At 41.7% G+C, this 22,961-nt stretch overlaps 2 protein-coding genes across 8 annotated transcripts in view; both read right to left on the bottom strand.

The window, feature by feature from the left end:
- abca4a (ATP-binding cassette, sub-family A (ABC1), member 4a) overlaps nucleotides 1-13,578 on the bottom strand; it is a 33,407-nt gene extending 19,829 nt beyond the window's left edge. The window contains exons 1-12 of one of the 2 annotated variants that reach the window (XM_047568630.1): nucleotides 13,428-13,578; nucleotides 12,866-12,977; nucleotides 11,870-11,963; nucleotides 11,625-11,766; nucleotides 11,206-11,345; nucleotides 9,016-9,143; nucleotides 8,306-8,503; nucleotides 6,134-6,223; nucleotides 4,657-4,891; nucleotides 2,934-3,073; nucleotides 775-891; nucleotides 22-219 (exon numbers count right to left, since the gene is read on the bottom strand). In XM_047568630.1, the coding sequence (XP_047424586.1) occupies nucleotides 22-219; nucleotides 775-891; nucleotides 2,934-3,073; nucleotides 4,657-4,891; nucleotides 6,134-6,223; nucleotides 8,306-8,503; nucleotides 9,016-9,143; nucleotides 11,206-11,345; nucleotides 11,625-11,766; nucleotides 11,870-11,963; nucleotides 12,866-12,931 (1,548 nt within the window). In that variant the 5' untranslated portion in view covers nucleotides 12,932-12,977; nucleotides 13,428-13,578. The remainder of the gene's footprint in view (nucleotides 1-21; nucleotides 220-774; nucleotides 892-2,933; nucleotides 3,074-4,656; nucleotides 4,892-6,133; nucleotides 6,224-8,305; nucleotides 8,504-9,015; nucleotides 9,144-11,205; nucleotides 11,346-11,624; nucleotides 11,767-11,869; nucleotides 11,964-12,865; nucleotides 12,978-13,427) is intronic. The other variant, XM_047568631.1, reaches the window with a different exon arrangement.
- Nucleotides 13,579-13,831: 253 nt separating this feature from the next.
- arhgap29a (Rho GTPase activating protein 29a) overlaps nucleotides 13,832-22,961 on the bottom strand; it is a 32,891-nt gene continuing 23,761 nt past the window's right edge. For 4 of the 6 annotated variants that reach the window (XM_047568297.1, XM_047568301.1, XM_047568302.1 and 1 more), the window contains 10 exons: nucleotides 21,794-21,954; nucleotides 21,194-21,322; nucleotides 19,217-19,315; nucleotides 18,825-18,988; nucleotides 17,306-17,494; nucleotides 16,948-17,085; nucleotides 16,441-16,676; nucleotides 16,037-16,340; nucleotides 15,839-15,947; nucleotides 13,832-15,726 (listed from right to left, as the gene is read on the bottom strand). In XM_047568297.1, the coding sequence (XP_047424253.1) occupies nucleotides 14,783-15,726; nucleotides 15,839-15,947; nucleotides 16,037-16,340; nucleotides 16,441-16,676; nucleotides 16,948-17,085; nucleotides 17,306-17,494; nucleotides 18,825-18,988; nucleotides 19,217-19,315; nucleotides 21,194-21,322; nucleotides 21,794-21,954 (2,473 nt within the window). In that variant the 3' untranslated portion in view covers nucleotides 13,832-14,782. The remainder of the gene's footprint in view (nucleotides 15,727-15,838; nucleotides 15,948-16,036; nucleotides 16,341-16,440; nucleotides 16,677-16,947; nucleotides 17,086-17,305; nucleotides 17,495-18,824; nucleotides 18,989-19,216; nucleotides 19,316-21,193; nucleotides 21,323-21,793; nucleotides 21,955-22,961) is intronic. The other 2 variants (XM_047568299.1, XM_047568298.1) reach the window with 2 other exon arrangements.

A 22,961-nucleotide genomic window follows, 5' to 3' on the forward strand; every position in this document is an offset into this window, starting at 1 on the left:
CCTCTAGCAATGCGCACTCACATCCCCGTACTGGTTGAGCATCCGAATGACCCGGTCAATGAGGTTGAAAATGTCTCGCCAGTCGAAATCAGGCACGTCGTCTGCACGATCCTCTGGTGGGCCGTTGTGCAGGAAGTTGAGGATGTGCTTGGACGAGAACGGCGCGTTTTCTAAACTCCTGTCAATGAAGTCCATTACAGATGGATTGCGGATGGTGTCCTGAAACAAAAAGGAAGCAGGGTAATGGCATTTATTTTTTCACATTTTTTTTTCCAGAAGAACAAACTCAAATAGGTGTACCATGATGAATATGTCGAATACAATATATAACAAACCAAAACATGAAAGAGAGGAATAAATGGAAAAGGGAAAGAGATAGCATGCGGTATTTTGGTAAGATAAGCTTCTATATTCAAGCAGGAAATTCCAGAGACCTCTGTAGAATTAGCGAGGAAAAAAGATCAGGATGAAATAACAACAACATCATCAATCACATCAATGAAAGGAACAATCGCTGGACATTGATATCAGCTGAATGGAAACAACACGGTAAATCCTCATCCCATGTTCAGGTCCTCAGTTGAGCTTGAAGGTCTCTATTTTGCTTTTTGTGAAAGTTAGCACTGATTTTATTAAAGAAATTGCAGTCTATTGTCTTAATGACAGGTCTATTCTGTGCATTCAGTTTTTTTGTTTATTGCCCTTTGTTTCATTGTTAGGAGACTCCAGACTGTAGACCCTTATTCATTCGGTCGGACAATGATGCTGTATTACCCGGATCATCTTGACTTGGACTCCATCTTGGAAAAAAGCCCAGATCTGAGGAGCCACTTCCTCCCAGGCCTTCCCCATTGTCTTCAGTCTCTCCAGCTCCTCAAATGTAGTGTTTGCCTACAGGGAGATACAACTCTTAGTATGTGTGACAGTAGTTGAAGATTGAAAATCTCAAAAAACACACACAAGGATTCTCATTGGTACCCGTACCTTGCTCAAAAACACTATAAAATACTATGGAACATACGTAAATACAAACATTTTGTCTTTATTCATTATGCAGCAGACATTGACCCTGTTGATGAAAACATCGAATCGACATGTGTACACAACATTCAGAAGCTCAAGTACACACAGTGTCACAGATCTCCTAATCTCCCGCTACATACCATTCCCACATTAAACTCTTTGTGAAAACAGGCTTTGCAAAGACAACACACACATTCTCACACAAAGAATTCCCGCGGGCCTGCACAGATAACCAGAAACTGTGCAACAAATGCACTCCGCTGCCAATTCGTCAAATATTTACCGCACGCTTATCGTTTAAAGCCTGGATGTGTGTGGGTACAGTGCTTTGTGTGGCGCATACCCAAGGCTGGCTGTTCTAGCATTCAGCCATGTGCAGTGGGGGATGAAAGCACTCAAGAGTACACCCAATTAAACGCCTTCCTCTTGTGTGTGTCTGATTTTGGGTGACAATGGGGACAATGGGGCCGGGGTGACAATGGAGGCCGTTGGTGACAACTGGCTGAATGCATTCAGCCTGGCCCAGTGAATCCCAGTCAGGTTCCCACAAGTGAGTGCTTCCTCATTCCATGAGGGAGTTTGAAACGGCAGGCAGAAGAAGAGAACACGGGAACAGATGTCGGATTTTGTAGAGAACTAAAATGTGAGGTGTTCTGGACCTTAGGTTGCATATGCGTTAAGACATGCTGGTAAATGTAATGGTACTACATTGTAACGGTACAGGAAATGCATTTCAGCCAATTTAGATGCAATTAATCTTGTACAGAAGTGACCCAAAACACATCAAGCATTACAAAATGGATAGGAACATTTGACCCTATGTCTGTGGAGATTGTCAGTCATCCAGGTCATGATATACCCAAAAATGCTGGAAGGACACCTAGACTTGTAGAGACATTTCACCACTCATCCAAGTAGCTTCTTAAGGTACTTCTTAAGCTACTTGTACGAGTGGCAAAACTTCAAGAAACTCCAGAAGTAACAAACTTTCTTGTGCCTTGATTGGAATTATAAAGCTGTTCTGTGTATCAAAAAAACGATCAAAGATGAATTCCTAGTCCTTGCAAAGTAGCTCGTCGTTACAGAAGAGTGATCACAAAGCATGACAACATATGTGTTCCTCCACAGTGATGCACGAGTTGAGCGCTTGACAACAAAGAGTCTACAGAGGCTGTGTTTTCGTTCTTGTAAAGTAATGGATTAACCCTTTGCTCATTACTTTCGGAGTGCAATTAAGATCCCAATCAGAAGGAAGAGGAAAACAAAGAGGTCATTAAAGGTTGGCAAAGAGGAAACACAAATGTGTGGGTCTGTTTGTGTGTGTTCAAGTCTTTAAAGAACAACCTCGCTGCTTACATAACAGAGAAAAAGCCATGGCGCCAGTAGACTGGGTGATAGCCACCACAGCCGATCAGCTTGTGTTCTTCCATTGCGACCAAGTCATCCATGACTGCTGCCCCCCTAAAGGGGCTTTGACCAACACGTATCTACATCTAGATACAAAGGGTTGGACATGACTTGAGGAAAGCTGATCCTCTTTTGGGGGAAAATGCATTGTTCACTGCAGTGGGCTCGCCTGCCTTGAAGAAAAACAAAGACGTGGATGTCGTTGAGTAACGGAAAGGATCTTAAGGATGGCATTTTTTTCTATTTTTAAACTTTTCTGTCAGTGCATCTCTTGGCTTTGCTCAATGATCGTGCAACTAATTCCAAAACTATTTACTACAAATTTAAATAACCCTGTAATGTACAATAAATGCATTACCTCTTGTCTACTATGAGACTTTCCCCAAATGTTTCTATCAAGACAACTGTTGTTGCAGTCACATCACAGTTCTAAAGGTTAACATCCTCATGTGTGTGCAACAGCGTGTCTTGGGATCATCCACCATGTGGTCGATGCTGCTCACATTTCGTATGATCCGTCTGACAGCTGGAGAGTCGGGGGCGTAGAGAATCCGTCCCATTAGCATGGGCTTCACAGAGTTCCACACAATCCTGGTGGCAGGATTGGACTCCAGTTCTTGCATCAGGTCATTGCAGAATGCAGCTGGAGAGAAACGTGTGTTACACCGATCAGCCACAACATTATGACCATAGACAGGTGAAGTGAATAACATTGACCGTCATGCATCAATGTTCTAGGAAAGTTGTGGACCTGGCATTCATGTGGATGTTACTTAGACATGTGCCACCCACCCAGCATGGCACAGACACACACACAGAAACGGTTTGGGAACAACTCAAAAAACATGAAGAACAGTACAAGGTGTTGATCTGTCCTCCAACTTCATTAGAGCCCAAACTGACCAAGTATCTGTGGTATGACCCACAGAGTCCCCTCCCCTCAACCCATAACACTAGCGATATTCTGTTACCAAACACCACAGGACACCCTCAGAAGACACATGTCCATTCTCTGATGAGTCACAACTGTTTTGGAGGCACAAGGGAAACCTACACAGTATTAGGCAGGTGGTCATAAGGTTATGGGTGATTGGTGTATAATCATTATTACAATGTAAGTAGAGTAAGACACTTGAGAATCTATTCTATCAAAGAAGATACATCTTGATGTATTTGGTGAGAAATTACAGAAAAACTGTACTTTTGTTCAAGCTCATCCAATGGCGCTGTGTAATAAACTGGTCGGAGCAAAGATTGGAAGTGTGAAAGGATAACCAGTTTTGCACAAAGAATTACTGAATTCATTTAACATTTATGTACTTCTGGAGAAATCTCTGAAATTATCACGAGAGTGTATCTTGAGAGAAAATTACCTGACAACAGCATACCTCAGTTACAGACGTTACAGTCTCAACAAGTCAAATAATGATTATAGAACTACTTTAATAAGGTTAGTGGTCTACAGTATAATAGCAGGTTGTCATTAAAGGCTTACGCAGCTTAAGAAGCAGATTGATAAATAGAATCAATTGTCCGTCAGGCATTACTGTTAGACGTAGTCAACAACTCTTTTCATACAAAATACCAGTGGTGAGTGGAATAACTTTCACTTATATCTTTGGGTGGGGTGACAAAGTCAACCTTAGGATTTAAGACTGCAGGCATGGCTATGAATAATTCATCCAGAACGAGGGATAAAAATGGTTTGCTCCTACATGACACATTGTGCACACAGTCAAGTGCAAACATTTCAGTCTCTTTAGATTCTTATCCATTATGCAGTACAATCAGGGAGGCATCTGGTCGGCCCTAAATCTATTCACTCTGAAACAGCCGGACTCATTAAGGACGGCCTAAAATATCTTGTGGCAAGAACGAACAAGGATTTCTGCAACAGATGGCAAGGACTGCAAATTATGAATTACGGAATGAGTCTGGATTTACACAAAGAGACAGATTAAATCCTTAGAATGATTGTAATAAATTCCCCAAGATTGTTGGAATGACAAATACTTGCAAAGAGAACTGGTGCTGCAGCGAATTAAAAGGGTCATGTGGATCATGTCTTAACTTTCTAATGGTCTCCACCCAGATTCATATGCAGGAGTTTTTGATCTCTTGCAAAAAGACATTAGACCAAAATGACAGCCTTCACCAGTTAAGGCAACTGCACAAACCTCGTGGGTTTGGTACAAATATAGCTGTAAAGCATACTGTTCTACTCACTGGTGCTGTTGTCGTACGTGTAGTGGCCCTGTGCCCAGCCACTGCCGATACCCAGGAAGGCTTTATAGTTATTGTCCTCATACCAGTTGAAGGAGGTGACTTGGGAAAAGGCCCCCTCCGTGTAGCCGCATACGAGGCTGGAGGCGGCGGACATCACCTGCCTGAAGGACATGCTGTTCTTGAAGAGAGGAGTCAGGATGTGGACGAACTCCCTGAAGCTACTCCTCTGGAGGAACTGTAGGGACGTGAGAAGAAGAGAGAGACGAAGAAAACTCAACTTAGAGGCATTTAAATGTAACAGTGACAGTCCTCATGTAACATTCAGTCAAAATAGTCTGTATATGTGTGTGGATGTAACTGGAGCCTCAAGGGCTTTGGAATAATAGGCATCCATTTATTACATTCAAAAACAGAGACAGTTTTATCTTTCCAGGAGCCTTAAGAGGAATTTAAAGTTGCATGACTGTTTTCACTAAAAGACAAAGTTGAGAAATAAATATGCAACAAACTAAAAGAATTCAACTCATAAGTTTCTTTAGTGCCACATACATCCGTACATATGAGGGTAGTTTTGTAGTTGTTAACACAACAAACATACACATAGGTCTGGAAAATCGAGCAATAAAGAAATATGCAAAAATATATTAATGGAGGAAAAACTGTGCCGTACTTTTTGTGCATTGAAATAGCATCAATTAAAACAATTTGTGTTATTGTAACGCATTAGGCTTAATAAGTCTTTAGGTGTGTGTGTGTGTGTGGGTGTGTGTGTGTGTGTGTGTGTGTGGGAGGGATTATTTACAAGTTCAGTTGCCAGCGCAAAGAAATAAGAGGAGCATGGTTGCAACATGTTCATGGAACAAATAAACAAAACATGGAAGTTTTTTGGAATCTTCCGCTTCTGATTTAAAATTGCATCCCTCCCCTCCTATACACTGTCTACAGTCCCAACAGAGACATGTGTCTCGCCAACAGGATGTCACACTGTCAGTTACTGAATGTCCCATGGAAACATCCACAACAAACTAACTGCCATGTCAACTGAGTCTTTCAAATACCGATATTGATCTTTATCACAGCACACTGGATGTGGTTACACCGAGACGGGTAATTCAAGCGTAGGAAAAAGAGTGTGCACAGATTTAATATCGGTGAGAGAAAGACTGGCATTAATCTGCTCTTTAACCGTCTCCCTGGGTGGAAGCTTCAGCTGTTGTTGGAGCTTCTGTGTTTTCTTTCTGTTTGTTTTTTATTTTCCATCGGGATGTTCTTAAAATGATGATGTATCTATTTTTGAGGCTAAGCGAGCCCGTTCTGGATTTAGCCCTCTTCATACGCACTAAATGATACCCCCGCCAGTGTTTGCGTCAAAAAAACTTGGGCCAGAGGAAGCAACTGTTTCCTGCCGGCTAAAAATACAAAGCGGTGAACTTTTGAATGGAGCTACCGGGGGCTGACTGCGCGGGCCAGGCCTTACCTCTTGCAGTTTGTCCGAAGCTTCGGAGACTATCCGTACCCAGAAGTGAATGTTAATGCCTTCGGAGTGATTGTCCAGAACTTGAGGAAGCTAATGAGAAACACAAACACCAAGTGAATGAACCCTTAAATGTCATATTCACCTTCAGATTTATGTGAAAACATTTCATTTCTAACAGTCAATGTGCAGAATTCTGTTCTCCAAAATCAACATTGACAGTAAAACCTAGAAACTTTGTTTCTAATCTATCCATAGCAGCCTGTGGTAACCAAGCTTTAAAATGAAAACTATCATCGTTGTTCCTTTGTTATAGCTTTCATTTATGTTTTCGCAGCTCTGCTTTCTATTGATGATCTGTTTTTTGGGTTAGAGCGCTACACAATAGGCTGGATGCTCAGGAAGCAGCTCGAGGTCAAGACGCAGAATTGCCAGGAGGAACATCCTTCCTCTGTAACGTCTCTTCCTATCTCAGACCTCAGCAAACGTGGATGAGAGGACAGTGAACGTGTGATCTGAGTAAAATTAGTTACTTAAGACCAGTAGACGGGTTTTAAATCATTCCAGTGGGTGCAGTGATTCTAGACGGTGAAACAAAGTCAACACCAGGGGCATATAAGGACAGGAACGTGCAACCGCGTCATGTGACTGAGTTTTGGAAGGTCTTATTTCAGCTTGTGTTTACTCCAAGCAGGCACCTACTGCTAAAGAGAGCAGTGTCTGCAGTAAGCTAATTACATAAGGAGGCCAAGTCTGTCTGCTCAGCTAATGCTGACTGTTTCACACGTTGTTTGCGTTAACCCAGCCTATTTGAAGATATGTTGGCAGAGCTGCAGAAAACCCTTAATTTGCTGTGGGGGGTGGGGCTGTTAAAATGTTGAAATTCTCACACGATATATGACAATATCATTAAGTGACATTGCAAAAGGAGTAAAAAAAAAAAAAAAAAAAAAAGCATATCTCTAATACACAAAGCGATGTTTTTGAGTTTGAGAGTTTTTATTTTTGTCATGAATGTAGCTTTGTTTAAGATTAGTAGTCCCACCCTGTGAGTCATAGCTCCTATAAAAATACAGCTGTTTGCCCATTGTGTCTCCTGACTTCCAATGTGTCGCATGTGAGACAACAAGCTTGTGTGAGCTTGTTAAAGTCTGATCTGGATGTGATACGAGTGCGAACCGTTGACATGAGATGCATCTGAGTTCATCCAGCTTTACCAGCAAATCATTGGGAAATTAGTATTTGTGTGTGTGTGTGTGTGTGTGTGTGTGTGTGTGTGTGTTTTAATCAGGCTGAGTTTAGTTTAGTTGTGTGATTTAGTTGTGCAACAACGCTGACATGTATTTTGTGTCATTTTCAGTTCCTCTAAAAATCACTCGTCGATTTGCCGACCAGATGAATGCGTTAAAATCATAGGTCTTCAACAGGGGGTCCGTGACCCCTAGGGGATCCACAGAGGTACTGTAGGGGGGGTCCTAAAATTGTTGGTTTGTTAGACATTTTTTTAGACTTTTTTTTTTCATTTACCCCACAAATTTAAATTTCTTTAGATATACATTAATATGAATCCAACATATTTTAGTAAAGGGATAAATAGAGGCAGAAGATGTTATCTTGGTCCTTGGTCTGAAAAACGTTGAAGACTCCTGCTTTAAATAAATGCACACTGTGTTCAAACCCCCCTATGGCATTGCTTGATAATTGTTTTACCAATGTACTACCCTGTCTAAGTCTTCTACTGCCCTATTACAGCAAAGCCCCAAGACATTCGGCCATCACTTGGCTCAGTCTTCTCTGACTTACCATCAAAGTTCTTTGGAAATATGTTAATAAACATGGCAGGATCCCAAAAGAGGCACATCCAGGCGCTAAACTACCCTCTCGTATTCGGGAACCAACTGGATAATTCTGCCAGATTGTTATGTGATATATTTATATAAACTGTGTACAGAAACCCCACAATGAATGGCTTAATAGTTTTACTGGCAAGGGTTTAAGCAGTAAATATGGACAAAGTGCTTCCACTTTATATCTGAAGTGTTGATGGTGAAGATATTTTCAGTGGAAATAGAAAAAGAAGAGTTTTACAAGGAGCTTTTTGTTTTTGATGGATGGAAAATGGAAAAAAAAATATGAATCTGATAAAGTGAAATGTGTGTATAAATCAGCACTGACCAGGCGGAAGACTTTGAAAAAGTCAACGTTGGCGTAAAATTTGTCCTCGATGATCTGCAGCCGCTGCGGGGTGAGGAGGCACATGGCGTTGCGAACGGCGTAGAGTCCTCGGTGGCTTTGGAAAATGAGGAATCGCTCCAGCAGGTTCAGGCTGCAGGCGATGTCTTTCAGATGTAGCTCTGGGACCCCGAAAGCAAACTGTAATAAAACACAATAAGGAGAACAGGAGTTGTGTTTGTGTGAGGGCGATATCAAACAGGGTCACAGGGATTTAGATTCCTAAATTACTGCAGCGTGATGTCTTTCGGCTTACGGATTAGCTTAGTGGTTAGTGATTCTATTAATGTATGTGTGGTTTTCCTCAATAGTGTTGAGCTGTACAATTAATTCAAGTGAGCTTCTGAAATGCCAAAATAGAGTATTTAAATTCCACGACAGAGCAAGCCATTTCTTGGTGAGTACTTTTCTTTGTTGAGTACTCTTTGGCTGACAGCATGGGTTGAGGTATCTCCTTGCATTTCATCCTCCAACAAAATCCAGTTTGCTATCCTGTAAAACCGGTGTATGTGCAGGTTGCTGCTTGTACTCATGTCTTAGAATTAATGGGGTATTGATTTAACGATGTTAAAATGATACACTGTGTACCCTTAGCTATGTGTGTGCATGTGTGTTTGTGTGTGTCAGGGAGGGGGGAAGGGGGGTACATATACCTGTTCAGGCCTGATTTGGGCATTGACTAGATGATACACCACAGACTCTGTGAGAGGAATGTCTCTCAGCAGGAATGACGTCAGAGTCTCATCATCCTTCAGGATAGTCTCCACCTTTACCCCTCGGCCTGAAGACAGGAGAAATGTTGGGTGTGATGGAAAAGCAATCTGAAATGTTTCCTTAGAAGATTGTTGTTATCATTATTACATTTCCTTTGAGTCAATCAAAAATGTTGGTTCTTAATGACACATATTTTGGGCAAGTTGCAGCAAATTGGCTTCATTGAAACTGAATTATATCCAAGGGCTAGTTGGTGCATGACTTAAGTTTTTATTTGGTATCCAAAACGTTCAACTGTGCCACCTGACAAAAAGCAACAAACTGTAATAAGTAGGGCTTCTTGTTTCTGTGTTGAAGTCAGGCACACAGCGGAGATAAGGGGGACCGATTTGTATAGCGAATATGTACATGACTGAACAAGCAAAGAGACATTGTAATGTGTGTAATATGTGAAAGGCAGTGATTTGACAACTTGTTCAACTTGTTCAGATAACAACAGAGTTCACAATTCAGTTTTTCCTGGTGTAAATTTAAACATACAAGATGCGGGCGGGTGAATGCTAGAGGTGCTAGTTGATAACTATTCAGAGATATTGACCGTCTTTTGGACCTGACATTCATGTGGCCAATGACACTCCTTGATGGCAGCAGCCATTCTAGCAGGACGCACAAACATAAAAACACCCAAAAAACATGACGAGGCTGATCTGGCCTCCAAATTCATCTGTGAGATGATCCACAGAGGCCCTTCCCCTCAACCCATGGGACCCAAAATCCCCCACTAACAACATCTCATTTCCAGTCACCACAGGACACCCTCAGAATGACCATGTCCATTCTCTAATGAGTCAAAACCGGTTTGGAGGCACAAGGGTTAGGGTTAGGGGGTTACCTAACCCACAATATTAGGAAGGTGGTCATAATGTTATGCCTGATTGATGTAGGTGCATATTTAAAATACAGTTTTGAGAAATGAGCAGACCATCTATCCATCTAGTTTCTCACACATGCATTAGCATGCCCACATCAATGCCCACTCATTCATATTTGCCCATGGGCAAGGATTTTGTGCACTGGATGTGAACCTCAGTTCATCAGTTACATAACTGGGTTCTCTCTTTTCCCGGGACTCACAGGAACTTGAGTGGAATGTGGATCCGTATCTCTGTGAGTCCATCTATGTATGTCTCCGGCAGTCAGACATAATCATTCACAGGCTGGAATGCACTTAGCCTCGTTCCACTCCCATCATAAAGGTTCGTTTTGCTAGTCGGGAAACGTGGGGAATATACAATATACATGTACAAGTATGCATGAAGAGAGAGCAGCTAGTGTGGTGTCAAATGAAAAGGTGACAAATGAATTATTTCCCAACGAATAAATATTATGCTAATGGAAAAAGTAAGAAGCTTACATTACAGACATGCCTTATAATTGTGTCACACTGATCAGACTGATGGGAAAATATTTGAGGCCTGGCGTACACTAGGATGCGGCTTTAGACCAGATTGTGGTTTTAAAAGCGAGTCCAGCGTTGCATAGTCCAAAGTGTGCAAAGTCTTCAACTATTTCTAGGAAAAATTGTTCCTCATGAGATTGGGATTCAGTGTAAAGAAGTCTTGTATGCCAGGATGACTTCATTGTCTTTGTGTATCCACTTGCTAAAGCTAAGTGCGTGGTCCCTAGCTGTGTACACTGGTAGGACAGGGCAGTCTAAAGGCATCTAGGGAGGCTGTGTACATGGTTCACGGGCAGTCTTATGCAATTAACTAACTTCCTACATAGTAAATGGCTTGTTGAATGACAGGTTCACTCTCAGACCACTCATAAAAAACTGGCTGCGTGGATTACTTTTAGCTTTTCTGAGCTTGCAGACACGCCACACACCCTACTAAATGTAGATAAAGGTCACAGAAGTGAGAATTTCATCTGATGTCATCTTTATGAGCTGCAGAAATTTCATAAGTCTTAGTTGTTTAGTCTTATCATCAGCCACTAACACTTCAAATAGTGTGCAAAGCTAAATTTAGTGATCTCAAAGTGCACATGAGATTCATATAATCATGCCAGTTAGGACCACAGGAAACAAACTCACTCATTTTGGACTGATGAAAATATAGAGCACTGACCTGAGACTTGTTCAGGGTGGGTCCGCAGAGTGTCCATGAAGTTACTCATGGCGTTCAGTTCCCTCCAGAGGCGACCATACTGGAGTAACTCTTCATCACTGAGAAGAAGCTCCTGGGCATCTGCGTAGAACCGAGCCAATCTGAAGAGCAAGGGTGATAACGGGTCAGTGTTAATTTGTCTTGTTTAACAACAGGTTCACATCATATACCGCATATTTATAGAAAGTGCTCTCTTTAGTAGTGCCTGCGTAGAGTAAACATGAGCCATAGAAAGACTAACGATAACCTTGAATGCCCAAATAAAATTAAATATATTATTTTTAGACTCCACCACCTTCATCTCAGATCAAGTATTTCATAGGAATTCAACACCTCTGGATAAAAACAGCCGTCCTTTGTTAGCCCAGGCTCATGCTTACATGGAGTTGTTGTAGTTGGACACCAGGCCAGGAGATTCTCCACGGGTGGCGTGTTGAAAACAAGGGTTGTTGGCATTACAGAAGATCCCCTGCATCCATGGTAGGACCCCAGTTGAGGGCATGGCCTTATTGGGGAAGTGGCCTGAAATAGATGAAATACTGTTATTACATAAGTCTGTACGAATAAGACTGCCCACAGACAATATCGTTTTAGGTATTTCCTTGTAAAGTAGTTGTATGCTCACATTCGTGTTGACGGTAGAGTGGATTCACTCTTCTTAGCCATACCAGTCCCATGAAGAGCATAACAGGCCACATGATCTCCATGAAGAAACGTACCTGGATAAAATTCACCACATCTTAATCTGAATTTTAATGTAACAAAGGAGTTATCCACTTATCGTCTCAAGAGAAATCTTAATAAAAGTGTTTCTGAACAGTTCTACTTTGACAAATTCTGTAACTTGATGATTGATAAACAAATACTACAGGCCAATAATCCCACAGCACCATGACGCAACACACAGCTCAAACACACCTGAGCTGTTTGAGCTGTGTGTCGCCTGAGATTTGGATCTGGTAATCATGACAGCGTTCAATAAATCAAGAAGATGCTATATTGTACAAATAAAAAAAAAATAAAAAATCCATCTTAATATTATTTTGAATTATTTATCAGAAGCTCTTCTGGTGTGACATCTTAACAAGGCTGTTTTAATAAATGTCTGGTTTGAAGATGTAAATTCATAAACTTAATCAAATCTAATGGTGTACCCTAAGACCCCCAGAGATGCAGAATACTTTTAGTTTGTTGGGTTAGTTCAGTTTGTTGGGTCAAAAGCATCCAATTAGGTGGAGCAATTTACCTAGTTTACAATTGCCAATGGTCCTAATTCAAAATATCACATACTATCAGGGGGTCAGAGACAGACACAAATTTCTTTTTGTGCTTTGTTGACAACCTTAAAAACCACTTTCACCAAGGTAAAATATTGTTGTACGCAAATTAAATGTAAAGTTTCCCAAAAATAATCAGTTTTCTTATCTCAGAATACATCTAATAAAGTAAGTAAATGTCTAATAATCCTCTAACAATAACTAACTTACCATTTTGCTATGATTTCTGTTGCTTATATTCCTATATTTGGTAAGATGATGATAAATTAGGTGGCGTCATCTGACCTGAACACATTTTAGCTAACCGAAGCCTTCGCTGGGATAATTTCTGTGTAGGATTTTACCCTCTGCCTCCTGCGGATGGTCCAGTTCTTCCACAGCAAGAGTTTGATTTGTCCTCCTGCCCCCATGGCGCCTCCTTTTTACCCCCGCAGGGGCAGGCTCCAGGCGGCAAACCTGCATTCAACCGATTCGTAAAAATCTCATGAGCTAATTAAAGCTAGCTCACAGTGTTATTTAAAGATATATTTTAAGATTTCCAGGAGGAAGGTTTTATTGTGGATGAGCTACCCTGCATGTTACAAATCTGTCAGTTCCGGTGAAAGGTCCATGTGAAAACTAGCAGTGGGTCTCTAATGAGGCTAATGAGCTCAAGACACTTCTCAGGGTCAGAGTAGCAGGAAAAAATATATACCTACAGCTTACACGTGTGCGGTCAGTACCATTCATGGTTAACGTCACAATCTAAACAACCTGAATGCTGCACACACCTGGGACACGTATACAACATTAACGGTTATCTAGATCAGTTAAAACTGTGATGTAATTTTCACAGCTGACCCTTCATTATCAGATGTACTAGAAGATACTACTAAACTGTGAAGCATTTAGTGCAGTATGACTTACCTCAGAAGAACACTTGCAGGGTCGGTTGATATCCAGTAAATAAAGCATAACACTGTATGTTCTCACAAGTGTTCCTGTGGCTGCTAACACAGCTCGTTTCTAGACCTCGTGAATAGTTAAGCAGATTGATTTAATCTCCTTTCTCTGCGCTGGGGGACGGTTAACGCCTCTCGCTTCCATTTGTAGATGCCTATATGACCTAACCACCCCACCTGGGCTTCATTAGGCTGTATAATCCAACCGCTATTACAATTCCACCTCCATCTAAGATGTCGTATTTCAGTATTAACGCTAATTTTAGCATCTATAGTCACTGGTCATCATGCTGTTTGCTAATAATACTTCAGTTTACACACATCAAGCTTTTCACGGTTAACAAGGAAGAAAAAACAGACAAAACATAGTTGAAAGTTGTCAGATATATTTTAATAAGTTACAAAAGGGTGTGTTTGTTTTCATGTACCTCTTTTCTAACACTGAACTTTTAAGCATAGTGTCAACCTTGAAAAATAGATACCATTTAAATAAATGATGCACTTCCTGTTACTTACAAAGAGTCTGTAAGGTTTAGGTTATTGATAAGACTACTTAAGACATGGCGGAGAAAAAAAAACAGCTTTGGCTATTAAGAAATGTAAATGTTACATTAAATTTTTTTTTTTTTTTTAAAGAAAACAATATGCCATGATAGCAAAAAACAGTGGCATTTCTGAAAGCTTTTCAGACAAGTTGACCCCAATTAAGTTGAACAGTATAAAAACAAGTGGATGTACATACCCTTTGCAGCTGGTGCTTCGTGACATTATCAAAGTCCAATACAGGTTGTAACAAAGATCATTATACTGCTTTACACTTATTAGCAAAAATGATTAATTAAAACCAATGTGTAACAGTTTAACAAACACTCACAGTAGGTACAAGACAACTCCCCACTATTTATTTCTGGCAAGTGCACCATTTTGTTTTTTCATTATTGTGGCTATATGAGCTACAGAAACAATTCAAACTGTATTTTGGTATATAAACATACATGGTGAGCCTGTAACTTTTTTTTATACAAAATATTTAAACAAGAATGAAATTGCACAGTTTGGAAAAAAAATAATTATAAATAGTCTGACCAGTTGTCAGAGTGTAACTGAGCAAGTGATTGGTAAATGAATGGTTTGTGAATCATGGGAAAAAATACACAGCATTTTAAGTGCATCCTGTTTGTTTTCTGAGGACCAAAAGGGACAAAAAATAAGTACAAGATTTCTACACACAGTGAACGCGATCATACATCTGCTTATTTGTCTTTATAGAGTTGATGCAGATGTTTATTAGTCTTTGTTCATGTTCAAGCTCGTTATGCTTCAAACAAAATGAGCCTCTCTGTGCTCTACCTCTTGGAGGCGCCTGGGCCTTAGTCTCTGGTACACTGGTTTGTTCTGGTTCTGGCCCAGCTCCTCGGGGCTAGAACTGGGAGACTGAGACATTGCTGCCTGCTCAACCTCAATGTCCTCCTCAAGAGGCTCATCTACAGACACCTCTATCTCTATCCCCAGTTCCTCATCCTCATCGTCGTCATCGTCGTCCTCTTCTTCTTCTTCTTCTTCTTCCTCTGCGCTGTTGGCTAACGGACAGTCCTTGGACAGCACTTTAGCTTTGCTCCCTGATGGAGGCTTGTAGAAGGTTCCTGGGGGAGGCTGGAGAGTTCTGGGAGCCCTGAAGGCTGTGGCAACGGGGCTGTACTTCGTTATATTGTCCTCCTTTCTTAAAGTCCTGCTCGGTCGCACTGCGACTGTGTACGGTCTGTTGGGGTAGATGGCGCTAATAGAGCTCTCTGTGGTCCCAACTGAGAAGGCTGATGGCACAGAAGTTGACAAGTTGTTGGCTTCCACTGCTGTACTCTCTGTGGACGAGCTGGCCACAATTCTAACAGTCCTGGAGGTAATTTCATGCTTGTACTGTTTGTCCCAAGTCCTGCGTAACGTCTGGGTGTCAATGAACGTGCTCCTGTAATGTGTGCCCGCTCGCAGCTTAGTATTCTCGGTCTCGTCCACCTCTTCGATTGCCTGGTCAAAACTTCCTCCTCTGCCATCGTCTTTGTCGGCGCTGTTGCGGACGTTTTGCTCGTCCACCTGGCCTCGATTGAGCAACCGCTCAGCCGGCATACTGGCAGGCCGAGAGGAGAGCTTGTTCCGAGGGTGCCGAAGCTGGACCCTGGTGACCGTGATGTGCTGCGAGCGACTGAGGCCCCGCTCGGCACGTTTCGGGACGCTTGATGACAGAACCGTGTCTGAATCCAATTCATCAGCTGTGAACAGAAATATTTTAAGAAGTTAAAACATGAACATAACAAGTAAAACACGGCAGACTTAAAAAAAAAAAATACGTATAATGTCATGTAGCTTTGTGAGAATACTGACCAGGTTCAAAGTCACTTCCATCAATGCTTGGTATGGCCTCCTGAACCTCAGCCAATAAGTGTGATGAAGGAATTATAGAGGAATGTCTCTTATACACCTTAGAGCTCTGCTGCAAGCGTGAGATGAGAAAAAAGTCAGAAAACAAATCGCCATCAACGTTAAATGACAAACATAAATTTTAGCATGAAAAATAATTACCTCCTTAATGTCTCCGAGAGACTTTGAGTGCCTGCTCAGCTGCTCCTTCTCTTGGTGGGTGAGACGGGTGTCGGGGTGGTGGCAATCAACCTCCGTGGGCGAGTTTAGAGGACTGAGAGGGGTGTCGAAGATCATCTCGTAGTGTCTGACCAGGAGCTCCACAATGAGCGCCTGATAGGGGTAATCCACCAGGGAGGAAAGGGAAACTTCAGCATCGGCCTGCCTCGGCTTGATCAGTGTCGGACCAAAGATGATACCCAGGTTGCTGGCTGTCATCTTATTCTCTTCTGATCGCTCGGAAACCCTGGAGAGGGGAAGCAAGGGGGAAGCACTGATTAATTATCAAATTAACCCTCGTGAATTACAAAACTAGAGATGTCCGCAACCGGTGGCGCCCTGCCTACCGATGAAGATGCTCTATGAGGAACTGAAGCGTCTTGTAATGAGCCGGCGGCAGCTGCTTCAGCAGATCCTTGATCTTGAACAGGACTCGGTTGAGATCCACGCTGACCTGGGACGGGGTGACGGGGGTAGGTCTAAGCCGGAATGCCTCAAGCTCCTCCACAATGATGCTCTGGCTTTCCTTCGCCAAACCAATAAAGTCATTATAGTAGCGGAACAGGATGAGCGGCTCTGGAAGCTGGAAGAAAGTACGTTGGGGGAGAAAAGTTGGAAAAACAAATGAATCAAGGAAGTTTAATAATAAACAGAGACGAGCAAAATATGCAAGTAAATACACAAGTGGTACAGAATTGGAAATGAGATAAGCACTTAAGGGGTGAGAGGCGGGAAATATGCGCTAAAAATAAACAAAGAACAATAAACACCCCTGCAGTGCTTCTGTTACGCAGTGATCATTTTTATCATGAACTTGTTAGAGTGAAGGTCTTAAGGACTGAAAAGCAGCCCACCTGTCTCAGGTAGAGTTTGAGCACGTTGCTAATGTCATGGGGATAAAGTTCAGAGAGCTCCACCAAGTCCTTTCCATTCTCAAAAGCCTGGCACAACTTCTCTACCCGGGACTTCGCACCATTCACGCGGTAGATACCCTTCAGAGCACAAAAACAAAATGCATTCAACAGACGAAAATTAAATGACATTTTTTGGATCACCACGGAGAAACGGGACAGCCGCAGAATATTAACAGGACCCAGCACACAAACTGAATACACATTGCACATCGTTTATTTCGGTGAAATGGGGAGGGATTATGTTTATCAGAAAATCAGTTTTTAAAAAGAAGCTTGTCTTTCCGATTGGCTACAATACCTTGATGTTGAGAGCTCTGTTCTCAATTTCTGATGTACACTTCCGTATGATGAACGGGATGCCGTCCTTGCTGTTCTTAGCTGCCTGTGTGAAGTCGATGCCGAACAGGTGAAGCCTTCCTTGGAGTTTCTTGTGGCCACACTGGATGGCCAGGGTTTCCAAACATTTCTTATGACAGGCCAACGAACACTGCAGAGACATGGACACATGCATCAGATATGAAAAGAAAGCAGAAATGTCATGTTGGCCAATTTTTTTTTCACATTTTAGTTTTTATTTTGACAGTGACTGCAGGGAAATGGAGAGCAAGTGCAGTAGAGAGAAGAGAGGAAGGACGCAAGCAAATGGTCCCGGTCAGGAATTGACCCTGTGTTTCTCACAGTCAATGAGTGATAGTTTCTAACTGTTTCTGTACTGCAGGGCGGTCATAGTTATGGTTTTCCGGGAGCTGCATTTTTCTTTTCTTTTCTTTTTTTTTTTTTTTAACTGTAAACTTTAGTAAAATGTTACCCTGCAAACAACAGCTTTTCACTTTAGAATACGAAGACATGGACTAATCTCTATGTTCCATAGATTTAAGTGACTTTCCTACAAACTACAACCAATCAGAGTCATTGTGCTGGAAGCAAAGTCAACTTGATGGTGCTCAGATGACATGTATCACTATTAATCTTCTGTCTCACACTACATAAAATACTATCACCAAAACTATTTGATTAGCCCAGAAAATACAGTACTACAGTTCTCAACAAAGTTTTTCTGCCACAAATAAATTTGGAGAAAAGATATCTCATTTGAATCTTCTGATGAATTCGCATATTTTAGGAATTTGCGTCTCCAACTAAAGCCATTCACCCCCTTTTCCAGAATATGTTCTCACAAAGAAGCTATAAACGTGAAGTAACTGAATTAAGACCAAAAAGAAACACTTCACGTGTAGTAACCTCTTCAACCATTATCACTGAATGATTCCAGTTCACTGGGAAGAGTTGCATTTTTGTGTCAGTCGCTCGTCAATATGCCAACAAACATTACATAATCTTAAAAACATTTCCCAGTAAGTGCTTTGTTATTGTCCTGCTCAGTGTATCTAATAAATATGGACAGAAACTTGATCTAAAGTCAACATCAAGGGGGGGGGTGCACAGGGATGGCGGAAAGTACTCCTCAGAAGACGAACAAAAGGTCTTCAGTTTCCACTGGCCGCTCCCTCAACGGAGACCATTTGGTGGATTTGGTCTCTTGAGGAGGGTTTGTGGCCGTTTTCAACTTTTCCTTTTATTCTCTTATTCAAACATTTTGATGTGGGGGAGGAGGAGGGGCTTTCCTCTTTTGTTTTTGTTTGACGAGCGGTAAAGAACCTGTCGTGAGACTTTGGCAATCTTCTTCTTGAACTTGTAACAGCCTGAGTGCTGTGGACTACGTTTACTAAAGGTCCAAATAGAAGGTCATGGTGGGATCGCGCTTTGTTCTAACAGTACTAAAAAAAGAAAAAAAAGAAAAAGGAGTGAAAGGTTACCTCCTCACACTCTGCTCCATGAAACACCACCAGGCTGTCGCACTCACGGCACTTGGAGGGCGCTCTGAGCTTCCTCAGCTTGTGGGTTTGAGCTGCTTTGGACATCTGGGTGTTCCTGAACGGTCCTGGGGAGCTGGCCGTCTCTATTATCATCTCATTTAACCCTGCAGTGCACAGAGGGCAAAGTAGCATTGTTATCTTGTTCCCGTGGTGTCAAGAACACACTTGAATGTGAAATAGGGTTATTCTTTTACATAGAATAAAACAAGTGCTGACAGAATCCCATAAGCCAAACTTATAATACTGCTGCAAACAACTTAAACAGACACAGCTCACACAAGACAACAGTAGAACAGCATGTAAAAGATATTTTAGAATTCAGACTGACTCACCATTATCGGAGGGTGAGGGAAGCTCCCTCTCATCCAGGTCATCAGCAGACGACATGGTGCCAGTGGAGGGGGTTCTGGGTAATCTCCTCTTGAAGTCTCCTGAACAGTAAGGGAGGACGCACCAGTAAGTCCACATCTCCACAGTCCTAACAAGTCTTGGTTTCTGTCTCATTTGCTATGGCGGTGAGAGTGTCACGCACTGGGATGATTTAGTTAATTTAATGCAGTAAACTTAGAGGTGTGGTTAACTTCCTGTTGGTGATAACAGCCCACGGTATTCACACCTACGCTAACTGATCAACGACAGCAGGAGGCCCATTTAAATAACGTTGATTTACTGATGAGGCCAATAAAGGGGCTAATCAGGGATAAACCCCGACATCTTTTACACTACAGGGGTTGGTGGATGGGGTATAACATGACGTCTTTTAATGTAATGCTAATAGTGTACTAAAGACTCCATGTCCTCCCCCCACGGAGGACTATCTCCATCTTCCTCTTCAACTAGAAAACGTAAATACTACGTACACGTAGTATCTCCGTAACGGAGAAATGAAAGTAGCAAGTAGCAAATGTACAACATCCTGTAGTTTCTGTAGATCTATTGCAACTGTATATGATTCTGTAATTAGTCAGTACGTTTACATTAATGTGAAAAAAACCCAACAAATTATTACCTTAATCCAACTCTAACTGGACAACTTAAGCACATGTAAACGCGTCACTACGGCAAAATTTTCCTTATCTGACTAAGACAACCATATAATGCGATTGGAAATTAATTTTCACTGGCATGTATACACCTTAAATGGAGTTTAACTAGACAACGCGTGTGTGCATGCTCTACACCTGCTGCCCGCTGGAACAAAAACATACATAAGGCCGGTCGGAGAAGGAGAAGGTAAAGAGAGTCGGTAAAAGAACCACCTGAGCAGCAACATGACATACATTACATAAGAGATCAAAAAAGATGTACTATTATTCATTATAATACGTCAACCGGAAAGGGGGCTGTATTAACCTGCTAAAAAGACACAGCTAGTACGGAGGAGGAGTACATGTTCCCTTCAGACATTTGATTTCCTCTGCGGCATGACCGCATTCAGAAAGTAGCATAGCGCGATTAAGCTGTGCATGTAAACGTACTGAGTAACTTATCAACACAATGCAGTATGAGAAAGCCCATGCAACAGAGTAAACACAGGAAGAATGCTATGATACAGTATTATGAGTGAGAAGAGCAAACTTAATGCACAGAACGCAAAAACAAAAGAAGGAAGGTACTGCGCATTCAGAAAGAACTCTCAAAGCCAGAAAAGTGACAGCACAAACAAAACAAAGCAAAAGACAGCAAGACATGGAAACAAACATCCATAGCGCAAGAAAAATGCAGTAGAAAAACATTCCACCGTGACATATGTGCACTGCTGCTTAGCAACAGGAGGAAACACAGAGGAAAACCCAACCTCAACCAAAGCAGCAATTTAACGTGTTTGTATATATTGCAGAAAAACACAGGGTTTAACAAAGAGGCACTGCTGTCAGTGGTTGCTAAGCCCCTTGGGACTGAGATAACATGCCCGCAAAGTTGGGTGAACATCAAGTTCACAGGGGTGAAAAAAAAAAAAAAAGTGTGCTGCCCTCAGGGGCACGTTAGACATTCAGTGCTGAGGAATGTCTCTTCTGTTTGTTATTTAATGTTTTTGGTGGCTTCAATGAAGTATAAAGACCGACAACACCCACGACAAGAGTTATGCAACTAGTGCTATGCTGTAAACACAAAAGCATCACGAGACGAGAACATGTTTCTACTTCCTTGATAGATTAAGTGTAATGGCAGAAAGGTTTATCCGGAAGATTAAAATAGATCAAGACGCTACGTAAATACGCTATAGTTACTAAATGAGCCATTTAATGCGGTGTTAGAATAAAGCGGTGCAGACAGTGATAAGCTGGTAGGGGGTTTTGTGGTTCTACCTGGGCTTGCAGTGGGTGAGTCCATGGACCGGGACTCGCTGCTCCCTCCAGCACTTTCTGAGTCGCTGCACATCCCTCCGCCTTGACTGGTAGAGGCCCAGGAACGAAACGGGGTCTGGATTCGAGCTGCTGGATAAAAAGCATTTATCAACATTGGAACACAATTGCAAAAACTACAAACATTTCGGTCTAGTACATATTGTGAAAACAGTGAAACTGGAGCATTTGTTTCCCATTCCTGTCACATTGATATTAATTCTGTCAAAAATGTTTACATGTATCAAGACTGTAGATATACTTATGCAATAAAATACATGTTGTAACTGCTATCTCTTCACGTAAATGAGTCTTAATGTTATGAGCTTGTTTGGGGAAGTTGGCTCCAATTTAAATCTTCAGTTTGTTCACCTCTCACTTGCTATTTAAAAAGTTTTCATATTAACCACAGAGCAGGTCATCTGGTACCTGACTCCATTCCAATTTAATCTACTGGGGATGTGGGCGAGGCGAAGGGAGGCGTCACAGTGACTGGGTTCAGTCGGCAAATTGATTTGTGTAAATAAAAGAAGCAGCTGACGTGCTAAATGTAAACCCCTGTACCTTGGATGTCGGTGCTGCCATTTGAGCGCCTTTCTGCAACCTTGGCGTGCTGAGTGTGAACGGAGCCGTCCACTTCGTCTCCGCTAAGGACGTCGGAGGTCGCGGAGTGGTGGCTGTGGGAGGAGTGGGTGCTACTAAGCAAGTGCTTGTTGAAAGTTATCCTAAAGAAGAAAATGAGAAAACAATGACATCAGCTGGAACTGAACGCAGTGCAGAAGAAGTCATTTGATCGGCGCGCATGTTCTTAAGTTCCACTGAGAAGCCACAGAAATTAAAATGATGTACGTTTTTAGACTGGCAATATACACACTTATTAAAGAGAATCCTGATAGTCTGAACTATATAAGACATTACATTTATTTCAATGGTGACCAGGACCTTACAGAACACTGACTTATATTTGAGGCAGACCTGTATTTTAAACTCTTGCCTTCCTTACCTTCTTCCTCAAACTTTACGATGCTGTTAATATAAACCAAAAACCTTTTGTTTCAAATTAAAGCATTTCAACTGACATTTTTTATTGAGTTTACTCACGCTTAACAAACTCAGCCATTTGTATGTGCTCAACATGCTTTCACCATTATCAGAGACTTGACTTTTAATTGACATTTTACAACTCTTGACTCCTTACGCTCAATATTATAAAGCATTTTATATGCAACACAAATTTCGTACATATCAACCAATAAATGCTTCAGAGGGCTATAAAAACTGTCCACACTCTTTAATCTAAATTCAAATTAGCAACTCCACATGAATAGACTCTTGGAAGTAGCTAAAAAAAAAAAGAAAAAGTAAAGCACTATTGTTCAATTCAATCTCATTTCTCCTTCTGGCTGTGCTGAAATGACAATGCTAGCAGTGGAGACTTCAAAGATCTCCAATTATGGAGAACAGGATTCTTGCCTTAAAGTAACGAGCCCTCTTCTGACAATAAGACTGATATATGTCATTATTTTGCCTTTGCAGCAGTAATGATGATTAACAGGCTCAGAAAGGCTTGGGGGCAGCTGTTAGGCTCTACATCTAAAGACTATGTCAACCATTGTTATCCAAAATACATCCTACTGTATCTCACAATATACAATAAATAGGTCAGCGGCCTATATTTAAGTATTTGGGGACAAATTCTGTGGGTGCATGTGGGTGTGTGTGTGTGCCTGAG

Source organism: Mugil cephalus, chromosome 18, assembly GCF_022458985.1.
Source record: "Mugil cephalus isolate CIBA_MC_2020 chromosome 18, CIBA_Mcephalus_1.1, whole genome shotgun sequence".
Lineage (NCBI taxonomy): Eukaryota > Metazoa > Chordata > Actinopteri > Mugiliformes > Mugilidae > Mugil > Mugil cephalus.